Source organism: Apodemus sylvaticus, chromosome 21, assembly GCF_947179515.1.
Source record: "Apodemus sylvaticus chromosome 21, mApoSyl1.1, whole genome shotgun sequence".
Taxonomy (NCBI): domain Eukaryota; kingdom Metazoa; phylum Chordata; class Mammalia; order Rodentia; family Muridae; genus Apodemus; species Apodemus sylvaticus.
The window spans coordinates 53,526,933-53,552,437 of NC_067492.1; the positions used below are offsets into that span (position 1 = coordinate 53,526,933).

Sequence of the window (25,505 nt, forward strand, 5' to 3'; positions counted from 1 at the left end):
CATACAGTTTTATCAGAAGGCTGTGTCCACACAGCCACCCTGTCATGTGTTGGAACAGCACATGTTGGAAGGGACATTGTAGCACTGAAATTGTGATGAATTCTTATATTATGTGACTTAATATGTGTGATTCCTTGCATTGTAATGTCTGAGACAGGGAACTCCGGTGATCCTGTAAGGAAGCCCAGGACTGTGACATAGACGCAGTAAGACCATAGTGGGTATTCAGGTTGCTTTAGATGTCATCTAGACCAAAGGTTACCATGTTTGGTGAACATTCTTGGCTGGAGACTTGAGTCTTGCCCTAGTGTTCTTGGCGGTGAGAAGTGGCCCCAGTTCCAGGCTAGACATAACTCTACCTAAGGAGATGTCTTCTCTTTGTATTTCTTTTATGAGAAAACTTTTCTAGAACTTACTTCTGAGTTTAACTGCCTTTGGTCAAAACTGGGTCAAATGTGTCTACAGTTGTCACGGGGAGGACTTAGGCAACGAGAACCACACTTGGTAGACATAGGCACACAACCATGACACCTGTGCCTCCCTAAACCAATGCTGGATGAGAGGCAGAAGAAAGGTCAGAAGATAGCCAAGCCAAGAGGCCCAAGTTCTCCACTGCCAGAGTCCTTTGATGACTTTTAGGAATCTTCCTTTAAAAAGAGTCGTAAAATATGTGTATACTCATAGATGGACAGACGGACAGGGACACACACACACACACACACACACACACACACGGACTAAAGCAGGTTCACAGTGCCTTGCCTTTGACTTTCTCTGGAAACTGTAAGTGATCTGTGCACCAGGTTTTCCATCCTAGTCTGCAAGGATGTATTAGCGTGATACTGGGGGGCTTCAGAAGACTGAGCTTTGAATACTCTTAACACTTGGGAGACACGTTGCTGGCCGCCCTGCCATACAGGGCCCCTCACGGTATGCTGCAGCTAAGGTTGCATTAGCCAGGTTATATATCCCTTGGGCACGATGCTCTGTCTGGCATGCTGGCTGGAACACCCAGGGTATCTCAGTAGTGCCTCTCAGCCCCTTCCCCAAGACTGTGTATTCCAAAAACATCTGCTTGGTATGCCGACCCTTCCTCCCTCCCTCCCTCCTTCCCTCCGTCCCTCCCTCCCTCCCTCTGTCCCCAGGGTGTGGATGTCTCATTTTCTGTGAGCCTCCCCAAGTATCTCATTGTGTCCATGAGTTGAGTGGGAAGTTTTCAGACTGCTGTTTCCTAGGGACAGGCCTTAAGGAACCCAGTAAACTGGAGTGTTAATGCAGGTGCATTCTTTCCTTACTGTACACACTTTGATCTTCAGTGCAGAGCTGTTCTCCCAACTTGTGAAAAACAGGTATTAATCAGAATATGCTACTAAAGCCCTTCCTCAAATGGGGATGGGGTCTTCCCCTCTGACAGCCAGCACGAAATGAAGCAGTTGGCAGGTCCTAGGACCTGTGGAGCCCGGCAGTGGAGCTACTCTTTATAGCTCACTCTGCAGGATGTCTCCACGGAACACTCTTGCTGTAGACCGCCGCCGACATTAACGCCCCCGAGACCCAAGGCTGTTTTCTTGCGCTCATGCAATAGCTTGGAATCTTCTAGCAAGAACAGGGATCCTTCGGTGTGATTCATTTTCATAATGTAGACAAGGACAGAAACCAGTTTATTGCAGCCAGTGGCCTGAAATGACCCCAGGCCTTCACTGCTCTTAGTTAGGGCTTTGGAATAATCACAAACAGGAATCTCAGACAAGCAAATGGAAGGGAAAGGGGCCTTTAGAAAATGTGCCACACTGTGACACTCTGCTTACTCACTTTCTTTTCTTCCTCCTTCCCTCCCTTCTTCCCTTCTTCCCTCCCTCCCTCCCTCCTCCCTTCCTCCCTTCCTTCTTCCCTCCCTCCATCCCTCCCTCCCTCCCTTCCTCCCCCCTTCCTTCCTTCCTTCCTCCCTCCCTCCCTCCCTCCCTTCCTTCCTTCTTCCCTTCTTCCCTTCCTCCCTCCCTCCCTCCCTCTCTCCCTCCCTCCCTCCCTCCCTCCCTCTCTCCCTTCCCTCCTCCCTCCCTCCTTTCCTTCCTTCCTCACTTTCTCCCTTCCTTCCGTCCTTCCTTTTGTTACAAGAATTATTATTTATTTATGCATATGAGCACACTGTTGCTGTCCTCAGACACACCAGAAGAGGGCATCAGATCCCATTACAGATGGTTGTGAGCCACCGTGTGGTTGCCGGGAATTGCACTCAGAACCTCTGGAAAAGCAGTCAGTGCTCTTAACTGCTGAGCCATCTCCAGCCTGCTCTTTCTCTTCTTACTATAAGGTCATGGACTTGGGCTATGAATTCCAGTTCTTGGCTAAGGATGTAGTTCTGTAGGTCTGGGAGCTGCTACCGTCATCTTCCACAGGGTTTGTCCTGTGTGCTCTCCTCTCAAAGCTGGAGGAAATCTCCCCCTTTCTCTGGGGCTTAGGAATCCCAGAAATACATTTTGTTGGTAGATCTGCTAGTCAGGTATGAAGTGTGGGCTTCCCTGGGTCTCCCCACAGGACACAGGGCCCGTGAGCACAGGGTTTGCAGCAGCTGGCTCACCCTTGGTGCTGAGGCAAGAGGCCCCATGTGGCCAGGTGTATTGGTTGGTGTCCACGAATAGTGGCAATATTGCTACTGTTTGTGCAATGGCTATGGACCAGATCAAGCCTTAAAATCCTCTAGGGATTGAATATTAAAGGTTCGATTAAAGGGTATGTAGAATAATTCTTGAAATGCTCTTTGGCATCCCCTGGGAGGTTGATGGTGTGGAGATAGCATCACCCAGTTGTATTCCGAACGTAGGAACCTCACAAGGCTGGAAAGATGGCAGTGTGATGCTGGCCATCTCAGGAATAAGCAAACTGACACAGACTTGTGGGACCAGCGTGTTTTAATTAAGCTGGGGAAGGAGTCTGGGAAATGGGACGTTTCTGGTCTCTCTGGGGGCTCGGGAAGGTCAGGTGGGAGGCAGTGAGATCCTCAGACACATCTTGCATGGGGCCCATGTTGTGCTTTCAGAACTGAAGCTGAGCTCCTTGTGATCTCTCGTGCCAAAGCCATCTGTCATGACTGGATAGTTTACACTCTGTGTAGAAAGCAGCGGCCCAAGACTCGATGCTGCTGTGGATGCAGCTTTGCAGAGACGTTACTGGTTCCACAGTCACTGTTGTGGCTGGATGGTAAATAGTGGGACAGCATGGTAAAGCACGGAGCATAGCGTTTGACACCGTTCCAGCGCTGGAGGGGAGGAGGGAGCTAAGCATTGGTGAAACTGTGGAGAAATGGGGCCTCTTAGGAACAGGAATGGGACAGCTCTAGAGGACAATACTGAGGCTGCTCAGAAATTGAGTAATGGCGTCCTGTGAGACCCAGTAGTCCAGTTGGAGTTCACACTTAGAGGCAGAGAGGCAGGGGTTCCAGTATCCACATTCCTGCATTGATAGCAGTAACAGAACTCATACATAGCCCAAAGATGGAAACAACCACGCGGCCATCAGCAGTAAGCGGACTGACAAAGTGTGGTGTGAACTTAGATTGGAGTGTAAGCAAACCGTCTCCAGAATGGCTGAGCAGTGGTTGTGATTGCACCCGAGGATATCCTAAGTGAAACAGGCCAGTGCCATCGGGACAAATGAGTGAGTCCATTAGAGGAAACATCCAGATCCTTAGATAGGAAGATCAAGGTCACCAGGAAGCTTACATACAGAAGCGCGCCCTTAGTGAGTGACAGGAGATAGAGCCACTGTGTCTCCTGCCTCCAAAATGGAAGCACAGCTGCCTTCTTCCAGCTCCTTCTGTCTGACAGAGCAGCTGCGGTGTGGTCCCTGCCAACGCCGGCCTGGCCCTGAGGTGGTAAAGGCATGAAAGTTGAACAGCTCTCTCTGAAGGCGTCAGAGGTGAGCCTCGGTGAGAGGTGGGGCCTCAGCCTGAGTTTACTCTCTCTCCCAGGACACCACACGCTGCCGGTGGCACGTCCTAGGAGCAGCTTCGCCATTGAATCCAGTCCTTTCCCCATTCATTGGTTGCTTCGGCCAGTACAGTATATGGATGAAACCTTTAAGAATAGTGTTCTTGGGCTGGAGAGATGGCTCACTGGTTAAGACTGCTCTTCTGAAGGTCCTGAGTTCAAATCCCAGCAACCACACGGTGGCTCACAACCATCCGTAATAAAATCTGATGCCCTCTCTGGGGTGTCTGACGACAGCTACAGTGTACTTACATATAATAAATAAATAAATAAATCTTTGGGCCAGAACAAGCAAGGCCAGAGAGAGAAGACAAAGTATCTGAAGACAGCTACAGTGTACTTACATATAATAAATTAATTTAAAAAAAAATAGTGCTCTTAGTAACAAGGTCAGGGTCAAGGTCATCGTGAGGATGAAGACATCAAATTGCCTGCTGGGTCACCGTGAAAGCACACCTTAAGTGTGTTTGCTCATGTATTGTACAAGTGATCATGTGTGAGACTCTGGGCTAGGTGCCAGGGAATACAAGTTCTCTTATGTTTGTCCTGCACTTTGAGTTGTGGTCTCGTAGGCACGCATGGAATGTGGAGGCCTCGTGAGGTCCCTCATCTGGTCTGGATGGAGACAGAGCCACTAACCGAAGTGTGAGCCTGTGCTGCCCAGACGTGGTTGAAGTGACTTAGGACCTAGGGAGCAACCGGGAACCCTAAAGCTTCTTGGCGGATGGAAGGCAGTTATCAGAAGGCATGGTGATAGAGAAAGCGGAATTCACAGCAATTCTCTCAGGGGAGGAAACAAATGGTCCCCTCATTGAGAAGTTAGAATGAGGGTTCTCCAACCACGAGTGGGTCAAGGATTGCTCATCGCATTGGCAGTCAGAAAGCAAGAACAGAGCTCAGCACACGAGGAAGGACACAGTGCTTCACGAGAGGTGTGCGTGTGCGCCTGCGCTCAGCTTCTAGGATAAAGTAATTCCTTTTGGCTATGATCCAGAGCTGCATTTCACAGCTGGGTTCTGGGTTGTTCTGTAGAGGAGCACCACCCCCATCCCCAGGTGTGTGGCTACTACCCTGGCCATAATTTGTGTTTCAGCTGGGGTCCCATAAATCCTCCGGTATTTGATATCAAAATGCTAGTTTGCCAGCTTGAGCCCTGGATCCTTTGCTGTCCATTCTGGGCCTTGTCATGTGACTGTGACAAGTGTGTACTGGTAGCTCTAGTGCGCTCAGGTAGATAAGGCTCAGGCCTGCCTGCAGAGCTCCCTGACCAGTACGGCAGAGGGATCAGTGTGTGCCTGACTCCTGTAATGGCTGGTAGGTCGAAGCAGATCTTCCTTCAGAGGGCTCTGAAGCAGAAGAGTTACCTAGTGAAGAAGTGGAAGGGCATTCTAGGCAGCAAGGGAACCACTGCACGCACGCACGCACGAGGCCGGGAGTCCCAGTGGGAGTTCCCAGCTGATTCTGGCACCCGCTGGTGGCCCAGGAGGGACTGCAGGGGTGGTAGGAGAGGCCCCGTGCACTGCACCACTAAGCTTGGTTTGAACTTGAATGGGGGAAGGTGTGCTCTGCTCTGTTTCCTAGAGAGTTTCCTGAGCAGCTCAGTACATAGTGAGTTAGGAGCAAGGTTGGCAACAGGGAGTAGATAGGGAGGCCTAGTGATGACCAGGACTGGGCGGGGACCCTCGTGGCAGCTTTGGTGTTTGGTCCTGGAGTAACTGTCTTCCACAGCTGCTCCATGAAGCCTACGAGAAACCGTGCGGCACGGTGTCAGGGACAAGCACCGGGAGCAGGCATGTAAATGTGGTCTTTTCTTTTTCAGTTCAGACCTCAAGGGAACCCGGCTGGCTGGAAGGGACCCTGAACGGCAAGCGAGGGCTGATTCCACAGAATTACGTCAAGCTGCTGTAGCTCCTGGCTGCGGGGCTCCTGCTGATCCTGGCACCCAGCACCAGCTTCCAAGCACCAGCCTGGAAGTGGCACCCAGACACCACGGTCACGCTTAGGATCTGCGGTTCACCACGGGCACTGCAGAGCTGGGGAGGGGATGGAACCGCCACCTGGGACAGTGCAGATGTGGGCGTGGGCAGAGTGTGGCCGGCATCGGTGGATTATCATCTAGCAGGCCCTGGAGGGGGTGTGATTTTTTAATTCTCCAGGCTGCAGAACAAAGAGAGGGTAGGCCTCACTGGCGACCTCACTGTCCACACACCTGCTGTTGGCTGTTGAGGGGGGCTTGAGTGTCCAGAGCACATGTGACCTTGTGAGTGACGGGGAGTTGGTCCCAACCTGAAGGGAAGCAGAGAGAAGCTTCTTCAAGCCTGTGCCTTCCTGCCTGCCTGCCCGCCTCTCCCGGCCCCGGGACCTGCTCACTGGCAGCTGCGCCTAGCTTGTCTGTGTGCTTCCACAGCCTTTCCAGGTGCTTCCACAGCCTTTCCAGGTGCTCCACCTGAGTACTGTTTGCCCTATGTCACCTTGTTGCCACAAGGCCCCTCTGTAAATGAAATAAAGTGTAATTTACTATGTGGTGTATCTGGCCTAATATGGGGAGTGAATCACCTCAGTGGTGATTCATGGTTTGAAAGTCCATGGTCTGCGGACCATGATGTTAGCCCCTTAGAACATCGTGTTTTGCAGCAGGAAAGACGGGCCTTTCTGAAATGAAATTCCAGCACTCGTGTGGAGCCGAATAGGCCTTTCCCTCAAGAGACAGTGGGGTGGGAACTGGTCTGTGGCAGTGTATAGGTGGCTATAGCCATGCTGATGGCCAGCCCTCCTGACTGGCTTCTTTGGGAAGATCTCTCTCATACCATCCAAAATGGCCTTGCTTCCTAGGCTCAGTATTAACCTTGTCCATCTTGATGAAGCTGGACTTTGGGAAGGGTAGGCTGACAGCCATCCCAACTTGGGATGCTTTCTCTTCCCCAATCTCCTCAGCTCAAAGTGCAGCTCCAGGCCCAGGCATGACCGTCTTGTGGGGGAAGAGCAGCTGCTTCTCTGCAGGGAGCAAGTATCTGCAGCCTTGGGACTGTGAAGGGAGCTCTGTATCGCAGCAGAAGCTGCTGGAGTTGGTGTTGACAACTAACCCATAAGAGGTTCTCCACCCTATCTGAATTGTCTCCCAAGGAATCATCAAAAGATGGATGTTGTATTGCCTCCCCTGACTGACTCTGGAGCCTGCTTCTTTGTTGGTTAACAGCTATGAAGTCACCTGATGGGGCTCTTGTGTAAGGGCATCAAGTTTGGAGTGGCTGAGTTAGATCCAGAATGCCTCCCACCCAAGGCCCTGGTGTTGAAGGTCTTGCTCTAGCTTGTGTCACTGTTTGAAGAGGGTTGAAACTTTAAAAAGGGACCCTTGTAGGAGGTTTTGGGTCATTGGGTTGTACCTATCAGAGGGCTTATAGGTTTCTTCTTTTCTCTCTTTTGTGTCTGTTGTTTGGTGAACAGCTTATACTACCATAGGCTTCTTGTTATGTTCTGCCCCAGGTCCGAAGCCCTTCCTTAGGAAATGTCACCCCAAGACTGTGAGCCAAAATAAACCTTTAAAAGCTGAGCACGGGGTATCTTGTTAAAGTCAGAGTCACATGAGATTGAGAGGAGCGTGCATTTTAGAAGCACGTATTCTGCAAAAGTCTTTACAGTGGAAGTTAAACTACCAAACCCTAGGTCCTAGGGGAAGAGGGGAGACTGAGGAAGAACCCAGAGCTGCATGGTAGCAGCTATCTGTGGCCTGAGTGGCCAGTCTGACGCCGGAGGAAGTGCCCGGTGTTGTAAGCTGTCATTTCCTGGCGTGCCTGGTGCAGAGTGGATCCAGGTAAGTCTACGGCTCTGCATCTAGACTACTGGCATTGCTTCTCACTGGCCAAAGTATGAAGTTGAAGTGTGTGACCGAGAGCAAGGTGGCAGTGATGGGCGTGGCCGTGACAGGGCTTCTGGTCCCTTGGTTGCGATTGCTTGCACTTTGGTTGTCAATATCTTCTGGGAGCCATGGGGTACGTGTCGCTGAATAGATTTCCCCGTGGTCCCAAGAGCTGGCAGACCTGTGTTTATCTAGAAGAAAGCAGGGTGGTGCCCGAGAAAGTCAAGGCTGTTTCTAACAGAATATGACCCAGGAGCAATTCAACTCAGCGTGCCATCACCACTGGGCGGAGCAGAGTGCTTAGCCCTGTGCAGGGCCCAAAATCTACACGGTAAAGGGAGCAGGGGTGTTTGGTTACACCTGGCAATCATTCCAAGATGGGTGTGGCTAATCCTGGGAATATCTCCAGGATGCTTCTGGCTGTGTGCTTCCCTCAGGACTTGACACCAGCCCCATCTCTCACCTCCAGGAGCACCAGCTCTAGCTCTTCAGGCTTAGCTGGTCCAGAGCCCCTGCCGGAGTCTCTGTGCTTGGGTTTCCATCTGTGACATGGTGGAATCAAGCGCCATGGGAACTTCAGTGACTGTACTGCATCTGAGTGTGCACAGCAGGAGAGACTGTGGTGAATGGAGATGAGGAGGAGGTAGTCTCCGGGGGCCTTGCAACCCTTAGCCACTAGTGTGGTCTGTCAAAGTCCTGTGTGTTAGAGCTTGGCCCCCAGCCGAGGGCACTGCTGGGAAGTGACGGACCTTTTGGGCTTTGGCCAGTGGCACTTACCCAGCCTGGGCGAGCACAAAAGAACAGGATCCCTTCAGATCTCTTTGCTTCCTGGATGACCCGGGGTAAGTAGCTTTGCTTTATTTCATGCCTCCTGCTGTGATGTCACCACCCGCTTTCCCTGGCCTCCAGAACCAGAGTTGGCCAGCCACGGACTGAGACCTCGGAACCTGTGAGCTTAATCTTTTAAATGTTGATCAATCAAATACTCTGTCAACGGGGACAGCACTAATACACATGCTCCTCTCTGCCATCTCGTCTTCAAAGGCCATTGGTGGCCCCTGCTCTTCAGCCATCACTGTGACCTCTGACCCTTCTCCTGCAGTCGCAGCCTGCCCTCATTTTCCACCCACCACATCCTTGACTTCTCTCCCCAAGTCTCTCAGAGCGGGGGCTCTGGCCACTCCTCCCCCTGACTGCTGAGGCAGCTTCGCCATCCCAGTCTATTGCAGGGGTGCTCTCAGACAGCTTTCCTCTCCGGCCCTTACCCCCTGCTCCGCCCCCAGTATCATATCAGATGACTGTCAGTTACTTTTCCTTGGCTTTCTGGGTGGTACTTCACTGCCGCCACATTTGGGCAAGAACGCAGCTCCTTCTCCCGATGCTAAGTGTCCGGCTAAAACTGTCTCAGCCCACCTGCTGGGAGAATATGCTCAGATTTTCCTATCTAAAGACGAGCTAAGCTGCTGACCGTCAGACAGGAGACCTGCACGTCGAACTCGGACGGTGGACGAGTGTGGGATGAAACTGGACAGCTCAGGGCCACACACCGGGGTCTGGATTTCTTCCTTGGAGAGTTAGTTACTGTGAAATGCTGCTGCCGAGTGCAGAGGGAACAGTTTGTCCAGATCCACCTGACTCTGGCTCGTGAGGGCATGAGTGATACTCCCGAAAGACCCAGAAATAGCTTTGGTTGAACTGGGAGAAAGTTAGAAGTCAGTCTTAGCAACACACATTGTGCAGTGTCTGAATGACTACGCATTCTCTTGGTGGCCGTCACTTACGGGAACCGCGTGTGGAGATGTGTGTGGAAGGCAACCTTGTGAAGGAGAAAATGGGATGAGGACCAAGGTGCCACAGGCTGCTGCTGCTGCGACTGCTCCAAAGTCCTGGTCTGCCATCAAGAAGGCCTTGGCTCTGAGATGGCACCTGGAACACCAGTGAGACAGCATAAAGGGAGTCAAGGCCAGGGTGGCCGCTTCCCCCATCTTTACGGAAGTCCTCGCAGGTGATGATGCTCCCCTGCTCCTTCTGCGTTACCTCATGAGGCAGGGCTCTCATTGAAGAACGGTGCCGATGTGGTGAGATATGGTTGGGCGGGGATTTAGGGGATTGGGATTGGCTCAAGCACTGTATTTAAGCTTAATCACTGGGCAATAAACTCAGATCTGCACCCTGATGCTGGTCTCCAGAGTCTGATTTCCTGGGATTCATCACTTGATACCCTCCCCATCCTTGATCCTGCTCCCACAACCATGTTTAAGAGTCCTCACATTTGGACCCTGGGTTTGAGCTGGGACTCAGTTTAGTCTGCGGGACAGGAACAAGTCTGAAGGACTAAGAGGCTTGGGAAGCACCAGCCGTTTCCATAATGTCTGTGCTGGATGGTGAGAGATGGGAAGTCACACATGGCAAAGCTATCGTGGGCCAATAGCACAGATCATGAACCAACCGGCCCAGCTCAGCTAAGTCTGGCCCTAACCAGCAGTCGACAGACAAGCCAGCCGGAAGAAGTGGTGCACTGGTCTGTCCTGCTACAATTCTGCCTTGTGCTTCACTTGGCCGATGCTCAGCATCAGGGTCCTAGCTTAATACTCTTCTACGTAATGCTGTTTGGGAAACTGTATTTCCCGCAAAGCTCTACGAACTGGGTCACTTGCGCTGAAAGTCTCAGATACACCTGTAATCATCTTACTTTGCAAACACCTGCACTGCTCGTCAAAAGGCATGCTACTGTGTTTTGCATGCATGAGAAAATGTCTCCTCTCTGCTTTAGAGGCCTTCCACATGCACAAGCAGTAAGCTCCTCACTCTCTGTGGCTCATGGCCTGGTTTTTGATGCATGGCAGACAGTAGTAGTAGTAGCAGTAGTAGTCGTCATCGTCATCGTCGTCGTCGTCATCATCGTAGTCGTCATCCTGGAAGTTCTTACCTAGTGATTCCTATTGGGGGCTTGAATTTGTTTGGCATGAAAATTGCTTTGTGAAGTTCTTAAAAGGCACTCAACTCAAGATTAGGTCTCCTCCTTTCTGAAGGCCTCCTGCTTTTCCAGGTGCTTTGTGGGTAGGGCCCCTGGGCAGCCTTGCCCAGCAAGATAGCTTTTGTTTCAAATTGGAGGCTGTGAAAAGCCTTGCTCCTTAACAGGTCAGATTTCTCTAAATGTTTACATAAGGATTCGTTCTCACCTACAGATGTCTTGTTCCGCTTGCATGAGTGAACACGCAGGCACACACAGACTACAGCTCCTCCCCTGGGCTATGGTCAGTCGCCACACTATGTGTTTCAGAATTGTATCTGTTTTCCAGTGCTGAGTTTGTCTACCGCACAGGCGCCTCTTTCTGAAAGCCAGGCTATATCTATCCGTCGAATGACATACTGCTCAAATTTATCTGGGAGGAAATGTTTCCTGTTTTAAAATGAACTGGTAATTGCACGCTTGGGGTCCATGTTCATGAGAGTCAAGGGGGCAGTCCCATAAAGAGTGGGTGGCCATCAGGGTTTGCAGGCACCTGGGGGAGAAAGCAGGAACACGCAGAGGAAGAACTCTGAATCCAGCTGGTATGGTGGTCTACTTAATTTAGTCTCAACATCTTGTGGGTGTAGAGATGCGTGAGGCCATGCTGATGTGTGTGTGTGTGTATGTGTGTGTGTGCACATGGCTACACGGCAGCCAGCAGTATAGCACTGTTCTGGAAGAGTGTAACGAACTGGACTCTTGATCTGTCCTCAAAGACAAGGCTGACCATGTGGCAGCAAACAGGGCTCTTTCTAGCCTCAGACCAAACTAAGGAGGGTCCAGTGTTGGCTGCAGGCAGAAGTGCACAGGACCAGAATGCGGAAGGCACACAGTCCCGGCGTGCCCGTAGGCATCCGAATGAACCGTTTCCAGAACAACAGGTGATTAAAGTAAAGGATTTATTGTAATCTGCTTACAGTCCTTTGCAAAGACAGACATGTTTTTGCATAAAGATATAAATTGCTTCATTTTTAAACTAATTTAGTGTTTTTAATTATATGAAGAAGTTTTGGTGAATTATGAATTGTACCAAACCAAGATTTTTAAGAGCAATATGGTACAAAAATAAGAGCAGACAGACAGTTTGGCCTGGGACAGGCATTCAACAGTGAATTTAGAGAATATGGCTTTGCTGTTTAGTTAAGCAGAGTTACCTGGAGACACATGAGGAGCCAGTAACTTCACTAATACAAAAAAAACTAATGCAGGCCTTCTCCACCTCAATCCTGCCTAAGATGGAAGTCCAGTTTCATAGAGTTAACTCAGCTCCTTTCCCCCAGAAACACCTCGTCTGCATGCTGTGTGTATTCATCGCCTTTGAAGTGTGGTTTTCATATTGCTGTGCATGTAAGTTGACTGTGTTTAAAGATCTGCCTATAAATTAAATCCTTGAAATTGCAAATGATGTAAGAAAACCCCGTCCCTCTGGGTTCAGCATCCCCAGGTCTCCCCTTGCAGAAGGCAGGCGTCTTTTGAAAGACAAGGTACCGTTGCCTGCATGGTGAGGCCACTAGGACCCTGCTGCCACTAGGACCCTGCTGACCCACGGGAGCCTTGTCCCAGCCCTTCTGCTTCAGCTTTTAGGTTTAGGAATTCATGGTCGCTGTGTACCGATGAGAGTCATCACCATGTTTGAAAGATTAATTTGGCCTCTATTCAAAGATCATTTAGTGCAATCATACTGAAGTTCCCCAGAGAAACACATGTCTGTGATTTGGGGCAAGGAAAAAAAAAATCTATAAATTGCATCAGTATTGGACGGATTAATGAATTAAATTTTTAGTGCCACTGTCTTGCTTATATGATTCATAGTGTTTTTGTGTTTTTTTTCCTCCAAAACTGTTTATATATAAAATTTTCATTTTTAAAACCTACCTTTAAAAAATCTAAAAACCTTCAGTGATCTGTGAGTCTCCACGGCATTCTAATCGGCTCCTGCTGAGATGGATTGCCCCAGCACCTCCCACCATGACTGCTGTTCCCGTGACCAGCTCCAGGAGCGGAGGACCCTGCCCACGGCCAGAGGTGACTTTCTGATCTTTGACAGATGTGGAGGGTGCATGGAATTTTTCCCCCCCCAGAGGAGAAACTCAGATTTTCTGGAATGGGAGAACTGTGCTCTCTGAGCCATGTTTCCCCTTCTGAGAGCAGGTTCTGCTTCTTGGAGCAAAGGGGGAAGGACGGCACTCTCGGAACCTCAGTCCAGCGGGTCCGGTCCCCTGCCAGCAGCTGCAGACGCAGCAGCTGCATCCCGGACAGAAGCAGGAAGAAGCAGAAGCCGGAAGTGCACGCTGGGGTCTCATGAACACCCCACGCGGGAGACCAAGAACAAAACAAGTAGTACTGAAGAAGTCGAAAGGCTTCGAGACAACCGAAGAGGTCCAAGTGTGGTTATTTACAACAGAGACTGTAAAATGGTAAATTAGATATGAAGCTAAAAAAAGGCACAGCTTTCCCTTTCTTAAATACACTGTAAACAGTTCAGTACGCATGCAGAGCATCTCACGATACAAAAAAACGGTTTACCTTGTTTAGACAAAGATAGTACTTAAATAGTCTCCAGCAAAATAGAATTCTTTCAAAAATACTTTCCCATTCATCCTATTAACCATTAAAGATTTTTTGTGTGTGTGTCTCATTTACAAAAGTTCCTTACACCTTATTTCAGGTCCTTCACGATTTATACATACAGTAATGTACAGCACAGCAAAAGACTGCAAAAAATTATTTGTAAAGCCAACACAATAGATACTAGAAGTTGAAACCAAGGCATTTAACATCTTATCCATTCTAATTAAATAATAAATGGACACTAACGAGTGTGTATGCCAGCAATGCAGAAAAATGTGCCTGGAAGGCCACAGTTCCACGCCACGTGTTCCGTTGTTACATACCAGGAATCTGTATGTGTTTTTGTGTATTTTTTGTGTGTTTTTAAATAACAAAAGAATATTAATGCCCCATATTGACTAGACGTTTTATGTGCAAACCACGGGTAAGCTTTAAAAAGTTCTCTAGTCCTTTGAACCCTTTGAAAACAATCGAGAGATACCAGAAACCACACGGCATAGTTAAAACTTCCATCTGTTAAAATATCAAAATCAGAGTTATTGACTAGATATGGCTTTTCATCCAGAGGAACGGGAACATGTTTTCTAAGCACTGGGAGTGGAGAGGGAAGTGTCCTTTAGCTAGCTCAGGCCTTGCCACATCCACGTCTCATGGCTTTCCCGGCTCCACACCCTTGATGTGATTTTAAACTTGAAAAACTGCCGACCAACTGTCAATCAGCCATCACATGTTAAAAATGTGATTTCTTGGGTCCTTCGTAGGTGTAGAACGACGCGGGGAAACTTAAGGCAAAGTTCTTCCTGGCCGGCGTCTCCCATCACTTCCTGTGAAAGTAAAGGGGCTTGGCGTTCCCGGACTCCACCTTTGGCAGCTGGTCGCTGATGATTTCCACCAGCATGGCGGGAAACTCCACCTTCAGAGCCTGGGATTCTCGGAAGGTGTAGAAGCAGAATTCTAGCAGGTCATTCACCAGCTGCAACACACAAACACAGTGGGTATGACACAGGGTCTCAGCTCCAGATCTCCGGCCCCTCCATAGCCTAGCCCTGAGGCACTGCTCAGGAAACCCTGGTGTCATAGTCTAACCACGTTATCTGGGGAGAACAAAGAAGTATATTCTTGTCACATGTCATCTAGTATCTTCATGCTAAATAAACTCAGCCAGGAACTACAACTGTCTAGCATGAAGTGAATATCCAAGGCACACGGGACAGAAATGAAGTTAACGGTGCCTGGGTCGTAGAACGGCTCCTCAACCAGTTCCCATTTGCAAGCTTGTGAATTGGTTGAGTCTGGAATAGGTGTGTATGTATGCAGGCGCCAGGCCGGCGCATGCAGGTACCTCAGAGGGTTAGAAACAGAAGAGGTAGTCTTGTTGGAGGTTTGGTGTCTCTGTGGCTGGCCAGTGGGTCTACAGCAGCCACCACTTTCACAGGACTCTCCCCTGGGCTGAAGAAAGGCTGAGGCTCCTCAGCTACCCTCCAGTTCTTGCTGATTTTGAAAAATAAAAGCCTCGAGTTACGGATTGACTGTCTAGTGTGTTGTTCCTACCCCAGGATACTCCTTTCTGGGCGTGAACCACTCCCAGTTAGGTAAGTTAAGAAAATACACAAATGTATTGCAGCACGATTGTGCTAAAGAACTTAGAGTGAAGAAACGTGTGCAGAGAGTCAACATCCCGGCTGATCAGACAGAAGATGGGATACAGAACTTGAAAGCAGATCCTCTTACACATCTCAGCTGAGAAGGGAATGAAGAGCTTTGTGAACACTCAGGAGAGGCTGTTAACTGAGCCAGTGCTGCATTATTGGAGTTCCAGAACAAATACAAGATGTGAGAAAGCATATGAAACACACACAACCACACAACTCAAAATTCCCTGAGGCTTGGGTCATCCACGGATCATTGGGAAATAAATAAGATCAAACTGAAAGAAAAGATAAGGGCAAAGTCAGAGATATGTGCAACAGAACTGCCTTCAAAATGGCTGAACAGCGTTGCCCACCACGGGCTGGCTGTCTTCCCCACAAACGGATCAAAGCATCCATTGCACCACGGGTTGAGTGACCGTCAGGGCGCATGGAGCTTGAAAAGGTTCAGAGTTCTGGGAGGACAGCCAAGAAAGAGAAGCGAAATATCCCTTCCCTGGATCCTCACTGGACTGCCCCAGCAAACTCCATTAGAGTGATACTGCACCATTCTGGGCCCAGTGGGGAAAATGGATTTACTCACTGTAAGCCAGGTATAGGCAGCAGCCATCTTAAACTGAGGTCTATCTGAATATAGACTGCTCTCATGGTCATCTGAGGCCCCAAATCTGGCTAAGCAAAGTGACCCAGGTCTTTCTGGGTGTTGTGACACAGGAATGGATGGCACTGTCCTCAGGAACAGCTTTACCTTTGAGACCAGGGGTGTGGCACCCAGTTGAGGTCTTTATCCAGTGCCAGGAATGAAGACAAATGCTAGTGTGGTTCCTGCTGCCACCCCCACCCCCATCATGGTTCCCTCTGTCCTTGATGGGGCCTTGTGCTTCTGGGTTCCAGCTGTTGCCCCTCAAGTAAAACAAACGACTATTGCCAAAGTACAAATCTCACTAAAATGGCAAATGCACAAAAAACGGGAACTGAGAAGGGTTAAACATTATCGATACAGTAATCCATTAAACTAGGATGAATGAAAACAGACTAAGATGCAGGCTAGGTGAATGGATTAAAAACAAGGAGATAATGACTACTGGAAGCTCACTTTGCAAGTAAAGACACAGACTGAAGATGTCAGAGGAGGAGGTTCTAAAACGTGCTAAAGCTCCAGCTGGGCCAAACAGCAGGAGGTTGTAAGAAAAAACGTTCCATTGCCAGGCGCTGGCAGATTTCTGAGTTTGAGGCTAACCTGGTCTACAGAGTGAGTTCCAGGACAGCCAGGGCTACACAGAGAAACCCTGTTTTGAAAAACAAACAAACAAATAAAAAACAAATAAAATATCCCATCTAAAACAAAGGGAGGAAAAAAAACCCCAGAGATCCTAAAGTACATCCATAACTGATTTTTTTTTTTAACAAGAGGTTTTTAACAAAATACAATGGGAGAAATTCTTGCTCTAATAAATGCTGCTGGGAAGGCTGGAGAGCCATGGCAGAGGACAGGAACTTGACCCCCATCTCATCCATGAACAAAAGTCCAGTCAAGATGGATGAAAAGCCTACACGTAACACACAAACCCCTAAACTACAGAAGTAAGCCGGAAGGAGAGATGGGCATGGGCTACAGACAGCGACTTTCCTATTAGGAATCCAAACAAAGAATCAAAAGCAAACTCTGATGAATAAGGATCATCTCAAACTCAAGTTCTTAGTACAGAGAAACACTACAGAACGAAGAGACAGACTATAACATGGAGACAGCATTGGCATATTATTCACCTAACTGGCGGTTAATAATATCTAGACTTCTTAAAAACATAAAACCCTCAAAGCTGACGGAACCACAGAACAAGTAATGCAATTAAAGGCTGTGTATGGTCTGTATGGATACATCTCCAAAAAAGTGGCCAAAAAATAGACAGAAAAATAAATGAAAAAACAAAATAAAACAATTAACTTACACTTATTAGGCACCAGGGGTGTACAAGTCCTGACAATAGTGAAATCAGTTCACCACACATAGAATGACCACTGTGAAAAACTGATGACAAAAAAGGCAGAAACACTTCCGTTAAGGGAAGTTTAAATTAGTACATACATTATGGAGTTAAGCATGACCACTCTTTTAAAAAAGGAATCTATCGTATGGTCCAGCTAACTTATGGGAAGTAAAAATCAGTAGATTAGAGAGAGAACGCCATGCTTTTTGTGATGCTGTTCACAGTGGCCAAGCCAGGATCACCTGCGTGCCCGTCAGCATGTGATGGGTGAGGGTAAAGACCGTATAGTGGGCACGTACAGGAGGCGGAGCTGCTCCGCCCACAGACAAGGAAAGCCCTATCTGTAGTAAAAGAATAGAACTGGATGGCACCTTCAGTGTAATGAGCAGGATGTAAAGAGCAAAATCTTTCATTTAAATTTAAAAAGCTTGAACTGTAAATAGAGTATTAATTGCTAGATGCTGCAGAAGGGGGCACGTAAAGTGTGGTTGGTCAGTATTTGTATAGAAATACCATACAAAGCTTAAGACAAAGATGAGGAAAAGACAGTTGTGAGGTAAGCTGAGAAAGAGTGTTTGAAAGAAAGCTTGCATGTTAGGGGAAAAAATGGGATGATGTATTTAAAGTCTTAAAAGAAAAAAGTTGCTAACTAAAATATTACACTCAAGCAAAGCTACTATTAAGAACTGGAAATATTTTTTTCCAACACACAAAACACTGAGGCAATCTGTCACCATCAGAGCACTCGAGTCGACCTCCACGGAATGCTTATGGGGCCTACGCTAGGAGCTAGAGGTTGATAACCACCATTTTAGAGGAATGTGAAAATGTAGGACTACACCATAGAGCAAACACCACAGAGAGATGAGTGTGGTCAGGCTTGTGAGGATGAGCAGCCAAGGACAGACAAAAGCTACACTAAGACATGGGAGACATGGGCACAGTCAAAGGTGCGCATTGTCAGTTATCAACAACAATTTGGAATGTAAATGGAATGATTGAAGTCCTCCAACTAACAAATACACATTGAGTGAGTTTGTCTCGGGGTACTAGACACAAAGAAGAAATGGACTTCATTGGAAAGTAGGTACTCAGATTGAAAGTAAAGAAGCTGGAAGAGATAGAACATACAAATAGAGAACAGAAGTCAGACAGACAGACAGACAGACAAATAGATGACATAGATACAACCAGACAGAAAGACTTTAACTTTTTGAAAATGCTAAAGGAAGAATCTGGGAAGATGGCTCAGTGGTTAAGAACACTTACCGAGCAAGCATGAAGGCATGAGTTCGAATCCCTGCTTAAGAACTTGTGTGTGGCTACATGCATTCCGGCAACCCCAGGTGGAGGCAGTAGGATTATTGTGGCTTGCTGGCTCTGGCCTACCTCTAGATTCAGTCAGAGACCCTGTCTGAAGTGGAAAAGTCTAAGACTATAGAACAGGACACCTGATACACTCCTTTGGCTTCTGCATGGGTGGTTGTGATAAAGAAATGAACAGGGATCAACTCAGCTTTAGGAGATAATATTCATACAAATACCGACATCCAAACTAGAACACATAATTACATAAAGCCAACATTATTTAATAAAAAATGTGGTGTACATCCTAATATAATGATAATTATAATGATAAAATGTGGGGTGGGGGGACCTCAAACCCAACCTTAATCATTAGACTATCCAAATTAAAAAAAAAATGTTTTAAAAAAGCCCTTTCAGTTAAACTATATTTTAGGCCACTAGGGCATCTCCAGAACATTCCTACAACAGCTGTAGAACACATGTTCTCAGCAGCATGTGCACAGGACATTTTTTAGTTCAGACTATTCTAGGCTACAAATGTCTCAGTGAATTAAAAACAAATAAATTATAGCATGCATCCTTTTATCATGATGTTATAAAAATAGAAACTGATGGCCAGAACTTTAAAAGACATTCATGTATACTAAACATTATTTTGAATGACCAATAACCAATCAAAGGGGAGATACTAAAATTTCCTGATATGAATGACATGGAAATTGAATGTGAGATATAGTAAAAGCGGTGCCGAGAAGCAAACGCATAGTGGTAAGCACCTGTGATAAAGACAGAAATTTCTGCAGTGACCTAGTGATATGACTGAGAAAAGAACAAGACTCAGGCTGGAGTCAGGAGAAGGAAAGAAATAACAAAGATCAGCGTAGAAAGAAGGAAAACGAGGCTTTATAAATGAGTCAAAGACTTAGAATGCTGGTGTGCGGTGGCTAGCCCAGCCCTTGTGAGAACGGGGCGGGAGTGTGGTGAGTTCAAAGCCAGGATGATATAACAACTGACAAATTAGGTAGACAAGCCATGTTAAAAAAAGAAAGACCTAATTCAGACATGAAGAATACATACACACACCACAGAAATGGAACTGAAATCTTTTCCTTCAAGATCAGGAACAAGACAAAGAAGTCCACTGTCAGTGGTCCTAGTCAACAGAGTAGCACCCCACTCACCGCCATGGTATCTGGTTGAACTCACTATGAGAACGGAAGGAAGAGCACCCAAGTAGGAAAAGAGTATATCAGCCCACAAAGCCAGTCATTTTTTTTCTGTGCATGGAAAGGAAATTGTCAAAGAAGAAACCAAGAATGCAGCCACAATCACGGTAATGGAAACAGACAAACCTATGAATGAGTCATGAAATGTGATAAAATGATGTCTAGAGCAAAAATTCTGATGAGTGACACTGAAGTGGACAGAGAACATTGGAAATGCATCCTATGTTCTCGGTTGCAAAAATGTAATCACTAAAATCTCCTTATTCCCCAAAGCGTTCTCCACTGTCAGTGCTGCTACTACTCAAGTATCAATGGCAGCCTGCACGAAACAGAACAAAACGCAAAACATCCCTGAAATATGGATGGAAATACAAAAGACACTGCATAATAGCCCTAATTTAAAAGATTAGAGACATTATCTGACTTCAGAACACAGTGTAAAGAGATAGGAACCAAACACTATCCTGGCTTAAAAACAGTCACATAGACCAATTGAACAAAACACTGAACAAAATCTAAGTCCACATATCTATAACAAGTGGTTTATGATGGAGGTCCCTCAAGGATTGGAAATAGAACCACCACTGGTCCAGCTATCTCCATACTAGGAAGATATATGCAAGCGAAGAACATGTGAGAGACATCTGCTGTAACGTCTTTGCTGTAGCCAGTATCTGGAATCGGCCTAAGTGCCTACAACTAAAGAAAATGCGGCACAGGGAATGGGAAGACAGTCGGGATAAACTGCTTGCTCTGCAAGTGTGAGGACCAGGTTCTATCCCTAAAGCCCACATCAAAGCGGAGGCATGGTAGTGCATGCTCGCAATCCTCACGGTGGCCTTAGCTCACTGACCAGCTAGGCTCGCCTTTGAGGTGAGGCCCAGACCAGTGAGAGATCCCTCCTCAAAATAAAAATATCAAAGTGAACAGTGTTCACACTGTATCCCATGAACACACACACACACACACACACACACACACACGTAAATATCCACAATGCACATATCCACAATGAAATATTATTTAGCCATTAAAAATGAACTTGTTTGCTTCAATGTGAATGAAACTAGAAAAGCCATTAGGGGCCATAAGGCATATATATGCTTAGTGGATGTGGAAGCTAAGGTTGATTTCAAGGAAATAGAATAGAATGATGCTAGCAGACCTTGGAAGGAGGAATAATGGAGGCAGGGTAGGAGAAGAGTTAGAGGGTATAGTGGACATGCTAGAGAGAAGTGTCCTATAGCAGAAGGTAGGAAACTGGTGGAGATGCCTATTCACCACACAGCTTGTGAATGGATTTTTAATTTGCTAACATGATGAAATGCTATATGTCTGTGAAGACAAACATGCTGGTTACCCTGCTCTGACCGTCACTGGCAGTATGCACGCACATTAGACACAGGCACGATGACTATGTGTCAAATCAAAAATAGGAATGCACTGAAAAACATATACTACACATGGAAGTTCTGGACAGCACAAGCCACTACCGGGATGATTATGCCTTGTAGCCACACCTTTCCCATCTCTTAAGTAGGGGTATCTGCTGCGTCCCGAGCTGGGGACCCACTGAGGACTCACTGTCCTCTTTCCGCAGCTTCTGGGTCTGTTCTACAGTGAGGAGACAGGTATCATGCCTGCTGAGAACCGTGGATAGGAGGTGGTGCTGCTCCGGAAGGCTGAGCAGAAAACCCTCTCAGCTGACCACGGCTGACAAGTTTAGCTGAACACCAACTTCAGAAACAGGCTGCCCGGTGGGGCCAGCACAGAGCAAAGGGTCACATTTGCTCACAGGTGCAGGAATGCTGCCGTGTACGTGCGGAAGGATACAGAGTCCGGTCTGCCAGGTTCGGAGGTGAGGCCGCAGGCGGCGGTGACATGCCTCCGAGCCTGCTGAAGGGAATGGGCTCTTCGCCTTCTCGCTACCTCTGTCCTTACCATACCGCTTGCATCAATGTGTCTGCAAGCACCGATCAGTCTAGAGATGGCGCACGGGTGACCTGAGGACACTACTCACTGACTATGCATGCCTACCCTGAGAGCCTTCCACCCACCTCTGGTTTTGCTCACAGATTGGAGCCTGGGGCCTCTTGTTTGTACTTTAGCTGCAGAGAGGACTGTGGGCCTGGCACCTCGGCTAGCTTGTGTGATAGGTTAGGCAGTGGCGGGCTGCGCAGGGAGGGGCATCAGCATCAACCACTCCCCCCTGAGTTGTCGCCCCTGCTGTGGTGCCGAATGGTCCAAGCGTGGAGTTTCCTAGAGGCTCAGCAGCAACCTAAGGGTGCTGGCTAACGCAGATGCGTGCGTGCGTGCGTGCGTGCGTGCGTGGCACCACCTGCCCTGCGACGCTGCTCTGGGTGAGGCTGGTCTCATTTGTGAGAGTAGAGACAGCCTCCCCAGGCCCAGGCTCAGAGAACCTGAACTGCTCGCTTCTCACTTCAGCTTCTACCTGCCCCATCCCCAGCCATCACAGAGGTTCAGTGGCCTTGAGGGCGGCACCCACTGGTGCTAGTCCTTAAGAGGCAGTCAACCTGGCCGAGTGGAGCTGCGAAGCAGGGTGCTCTCCCCCTTGGCAAAAACAGTTTTCAAAGTGAGGAGCCACGGAAGTCAAGGCCCTCAGAGACGAGGTCAAGGTCACAGGAGGTTCACATGTTAAACAGCCGGGTCCTAACAAGCGCTGCCCAGCCAGCATGCACAGACTCCTCAGAGCTTAGTAACTCCCATGATCACCCCCATTTAATAGCTCTAGTTATACAGTGCTAAGCTCAGTACCTGTGACCAGCCTCGCTCCTTCCCCAAGACTCCTTCCTATTCAGTGTGTGTATACTCGACATTACTTGAGATCATGCATACTCCCTGACAAGGGGTCGGAGACCCCTGACTCCTTGCTGTGGCTGGGGGCTGGTACAGGAAGCACAGTGATTCAGTAGAGAGTAGGAAAAAGGCAGAGTCCAGCAGCCTCATTGTCAGGGCCAGCCATGAGCCACCAGACACTGATCTGCAGCATCTGTGCCTTCCTTCCAGTCCTCTGAAATCATGCTGGGCCTCTGGGGCACTCCTGAGGTCTCAGAAGATGTTGTGTAGAAGGAGGAGTCTGTGCACAAGTCCCTGACTCCTAAGAGTGTGGTGTTCTTGCTGCTGATGGTAATTTGGCCCTCATTTCTCTCTCTCCTCTGGAGAAACTGAGGGGAATCATTACAGAGAGGCAGCAGATGGAAGACCAGGCCACTTGTTCTCTGGGAAGGCTGTTTTGTGGTTGATGGCAGACAAAGCAGTGTGGTTACCCCTCACTGTGGCACCTGCATCTGACCCCAGACCCCAGACCCCAGCCACACACTAAAGGGCCCGGGGTCTCCAGCTCCCTGGGGAATCTGTGGCAGGCTGGGGGCATTTCCTGTGCCCTGCTCCTTCATAAGCCACAGCTTCTCCAAAGCCTGTGGGGAAGGCAATACAACTGCCTCAGCGGTGTAGGAGCTAAAGAGAGTCAGCCTGGCCTAAGATGCCCCTGTGCTGTTAAGATCACTCTCACTTCTCCAGTGTTATCTCCTAATGACAGGAAACACAGCTGATGAGCAGCCAGCCTTTGCCTGAGCACCGGAAGTCAGAAGCATTACTTTCAAAGAGCAAAGTTTAACCATGGCGATGTATCGGTTCAGAGATGGTGTTGGGGGGAATGTTTTCAACTATGTAGAGCCTTGGGTTTCATTCCCAGCACCAAACCGGATTAAACCAGTTTTAATGATGTTAGGACAAAAGACACAAATCAACTTTAAAAATACCAACAGGTTTACTGGCCACAAATGACTAGTTACTATTTAGTCTAAGCGTTCCAGAAATAGACTTGTCAACACTGGAAAGTGCTCCACCAAGGTTATGTAAAGCACTTGGCCTTCGTACAAAATCAAACAGGTTTATTCTTGGAACTGACACCAAAAACACAGGCAACAACTATGAAAAACGAACTGTGCTACATCAAAACTAAATGCCAGGCATCAAGATACCACCCAGAAAGTCACAAGGCACCCTACAGAATGGGGCAGAATACTTTACAGTTGCGTATCCAGCAAGTGGCTAATGCCTACGACACAGTAACAAAACTCCGGTAACTGAATAACAGCCAAAGTGATCTTTAAAATGGGCCAAGAACCTAAAGAATCATCCTCTGAAGTCAAAATGCTCTTAAGTACAGGAAGAGCTGTTCAACACTACTGGCAGGTGTAGAGATTAAAGCCAAAGCACATTTAGAGTCACACCAAGTAGGATGTCTGCTATCCCAAAGTGGGAGGAGAAATACCTTTTTATAATGGTGTAGAGAAACCAGAATCTTTGTGCATAAGGAAGACAGAGTGAAAACGTCTAAAAACGTTGACGAGAAGTCCCATGTACTTCAGCGTCAACTGCAGGTCTCCATAAAGAGTAAAGCCATGGGCTGCAGAGACGGCTCAGCTGTTAAAGGCTGGCCAAACATGTAAGAATAAAAGTGACAACGAAGCACAGGGGCGCTTACAGCAGTGCTACTCATTCCAGCTGAGAGTTGGAGACAGTCCAAAAGCCCACAGGAAATAAATGGATGAGAAAATGATCTATGTGTGTGCACACATGTGCACACACTCATGCACATACACACATGCACACAACTATTTAGACTTAGAGAAGAATGAGACTCTGTTACATGTCACAGTATGGGTGAACCTCAAAAACATGTTTGCAAAGAAAACCATACATAAGAAAAGACACTGAATAATTTTACTTATATGACAAACAGAAGAGTGAAATTCCTAAGCCAAAAGGCAGGATAGTGTTTGCTTGGGTGGAAAGAGGGGAGAATGGTATGTTTCTGTCAGGATATGTGTAGTGGGGATGACTGTGTAGTCATATGAAGGAACTTACTAGCACTGAATCAATGACATTTAAAATCATATGTAGAAATGCATGCATTCTGCCACAATAAATCACTTGAAAAAGCAAAACAATTAATCAGTGGATAATGAAAATATATCCAGCTATTAAGAAAAATGATGAAATATTCAGGTAAATGGATAGAGTCAGATACATTAGTGAAGTAACCAGACACAGAAATACATACACTTCATGTTTCTCCTTTGTGTGGATGCTAGCTTTTAAAGTTTTAAATAGGTATGATTCATTTAGAATAACCACAGAGGTTAGATAAGAAGCATTCTTCCAAGGAAGGGGAAATAGAACATGATGTTGTAAGGGGGCAAGTGGGAAACTAGACCAGAAAGATTGAATTTGGATTAATTTGGTAAAGGAGGGAATTTGAGGAGGGGCAGTTACCATTGATGACCTTTAAAAAGGCTATATGAAAAACTACAACTATAGAAGCTTCCCAAAACATAAACATAATCATATATGAAGGGAATTTATATGGAGTTGCCATATAAGAGGGAAGGCAATGCTGCAACTAGACAAGACAATCCCCTCCCAATACCAGGAATAGGCTACATCTTGTTGAGTGATTGGCCAAGGGGGTTCCATGGACTGAACCTCAAACATCACAGGCTATTACTGAGGCCAATGGTTGCCCTTCACAACCCCATAGTAAGGCTCTATTGCAGGAGACACCATTTATGTGACCAAGCATGGAGACACCGAACTGCTAGCCAACTAAAAGCTTCAACCTCACTGACTAGTATTCATGGTTTTGAAAGGTTCTCTGTGTGTCATTACTAGAGGAAAACAGTAATCACCAACATTACCTAGCTGTGAACCCTGATACCTACAATAGAGGCCTTCCTGCATGGGATACTGGTGCAATATTGGCACAAATACTATAGGGGTATCCAGGCACTGTTAAAGTTGGATTTGAGCCCACTCCATGAGATGAAACCCATACCCAACACTGATAAAATGCCCAAGAACTTGAGACTAGATTGGTCAT

At 47.5% G+C, this 25,505-nt stretch overlaps 2 protein-coding genes across 8 annotated transcripts in view; one reads left to right on the top strand and one right to left on the bottom strand.

Annotated features, from left to right (window-relative positions):
• Arhgap10 (Rho GTPase activating protein 10) overlaps positions 1-6,506 on the top strand; it is a 284,292-nt gene extending 277,786 nt beyond the window's left edge. For all 4 annotated transcript variants that reach the window (XM_052166588.1, XM_052166589.1, XM_052166591.1 and 1 more), the window contains one exon: positions 5,806-6,506. In XM_052166588.1, the coding sequence (XP_052022548.1) occupies positions 5,806-5,894 (89 nt within the window). In that variant the 3' untranslated portion in view covers positions 5,895-6,506. The remainder of the gene's footprint in view (positions 1-5,805) is intronic.
• A 5,234-nt stretch (positions 6,507-11,740) lies between these two features.
• The window catches only part of Nr3c2 (nuclear receptor subfamily 3 group C member 2), a 340,219-nt gene continuing 326,454 nt past the window's right edge, over positions 11,741-25,505 (bottom strand). For all 4 annotated transcript variants that reach the window (XM_052166763.1, XM_052166760.1, XM_052166762.1 and 1 more), the window contains exon 9: positions 11,741-14,399. In XM_052166763.1, the coding sequence (XP_052022723.1) occupies positions 14,244-14,399 (156 nt within the window). In that variant the 3' untranslated portion in view covers positions 11,741-14,243. The remainder of the gene's footprint in view (positions 14,400-25,505) is intronic.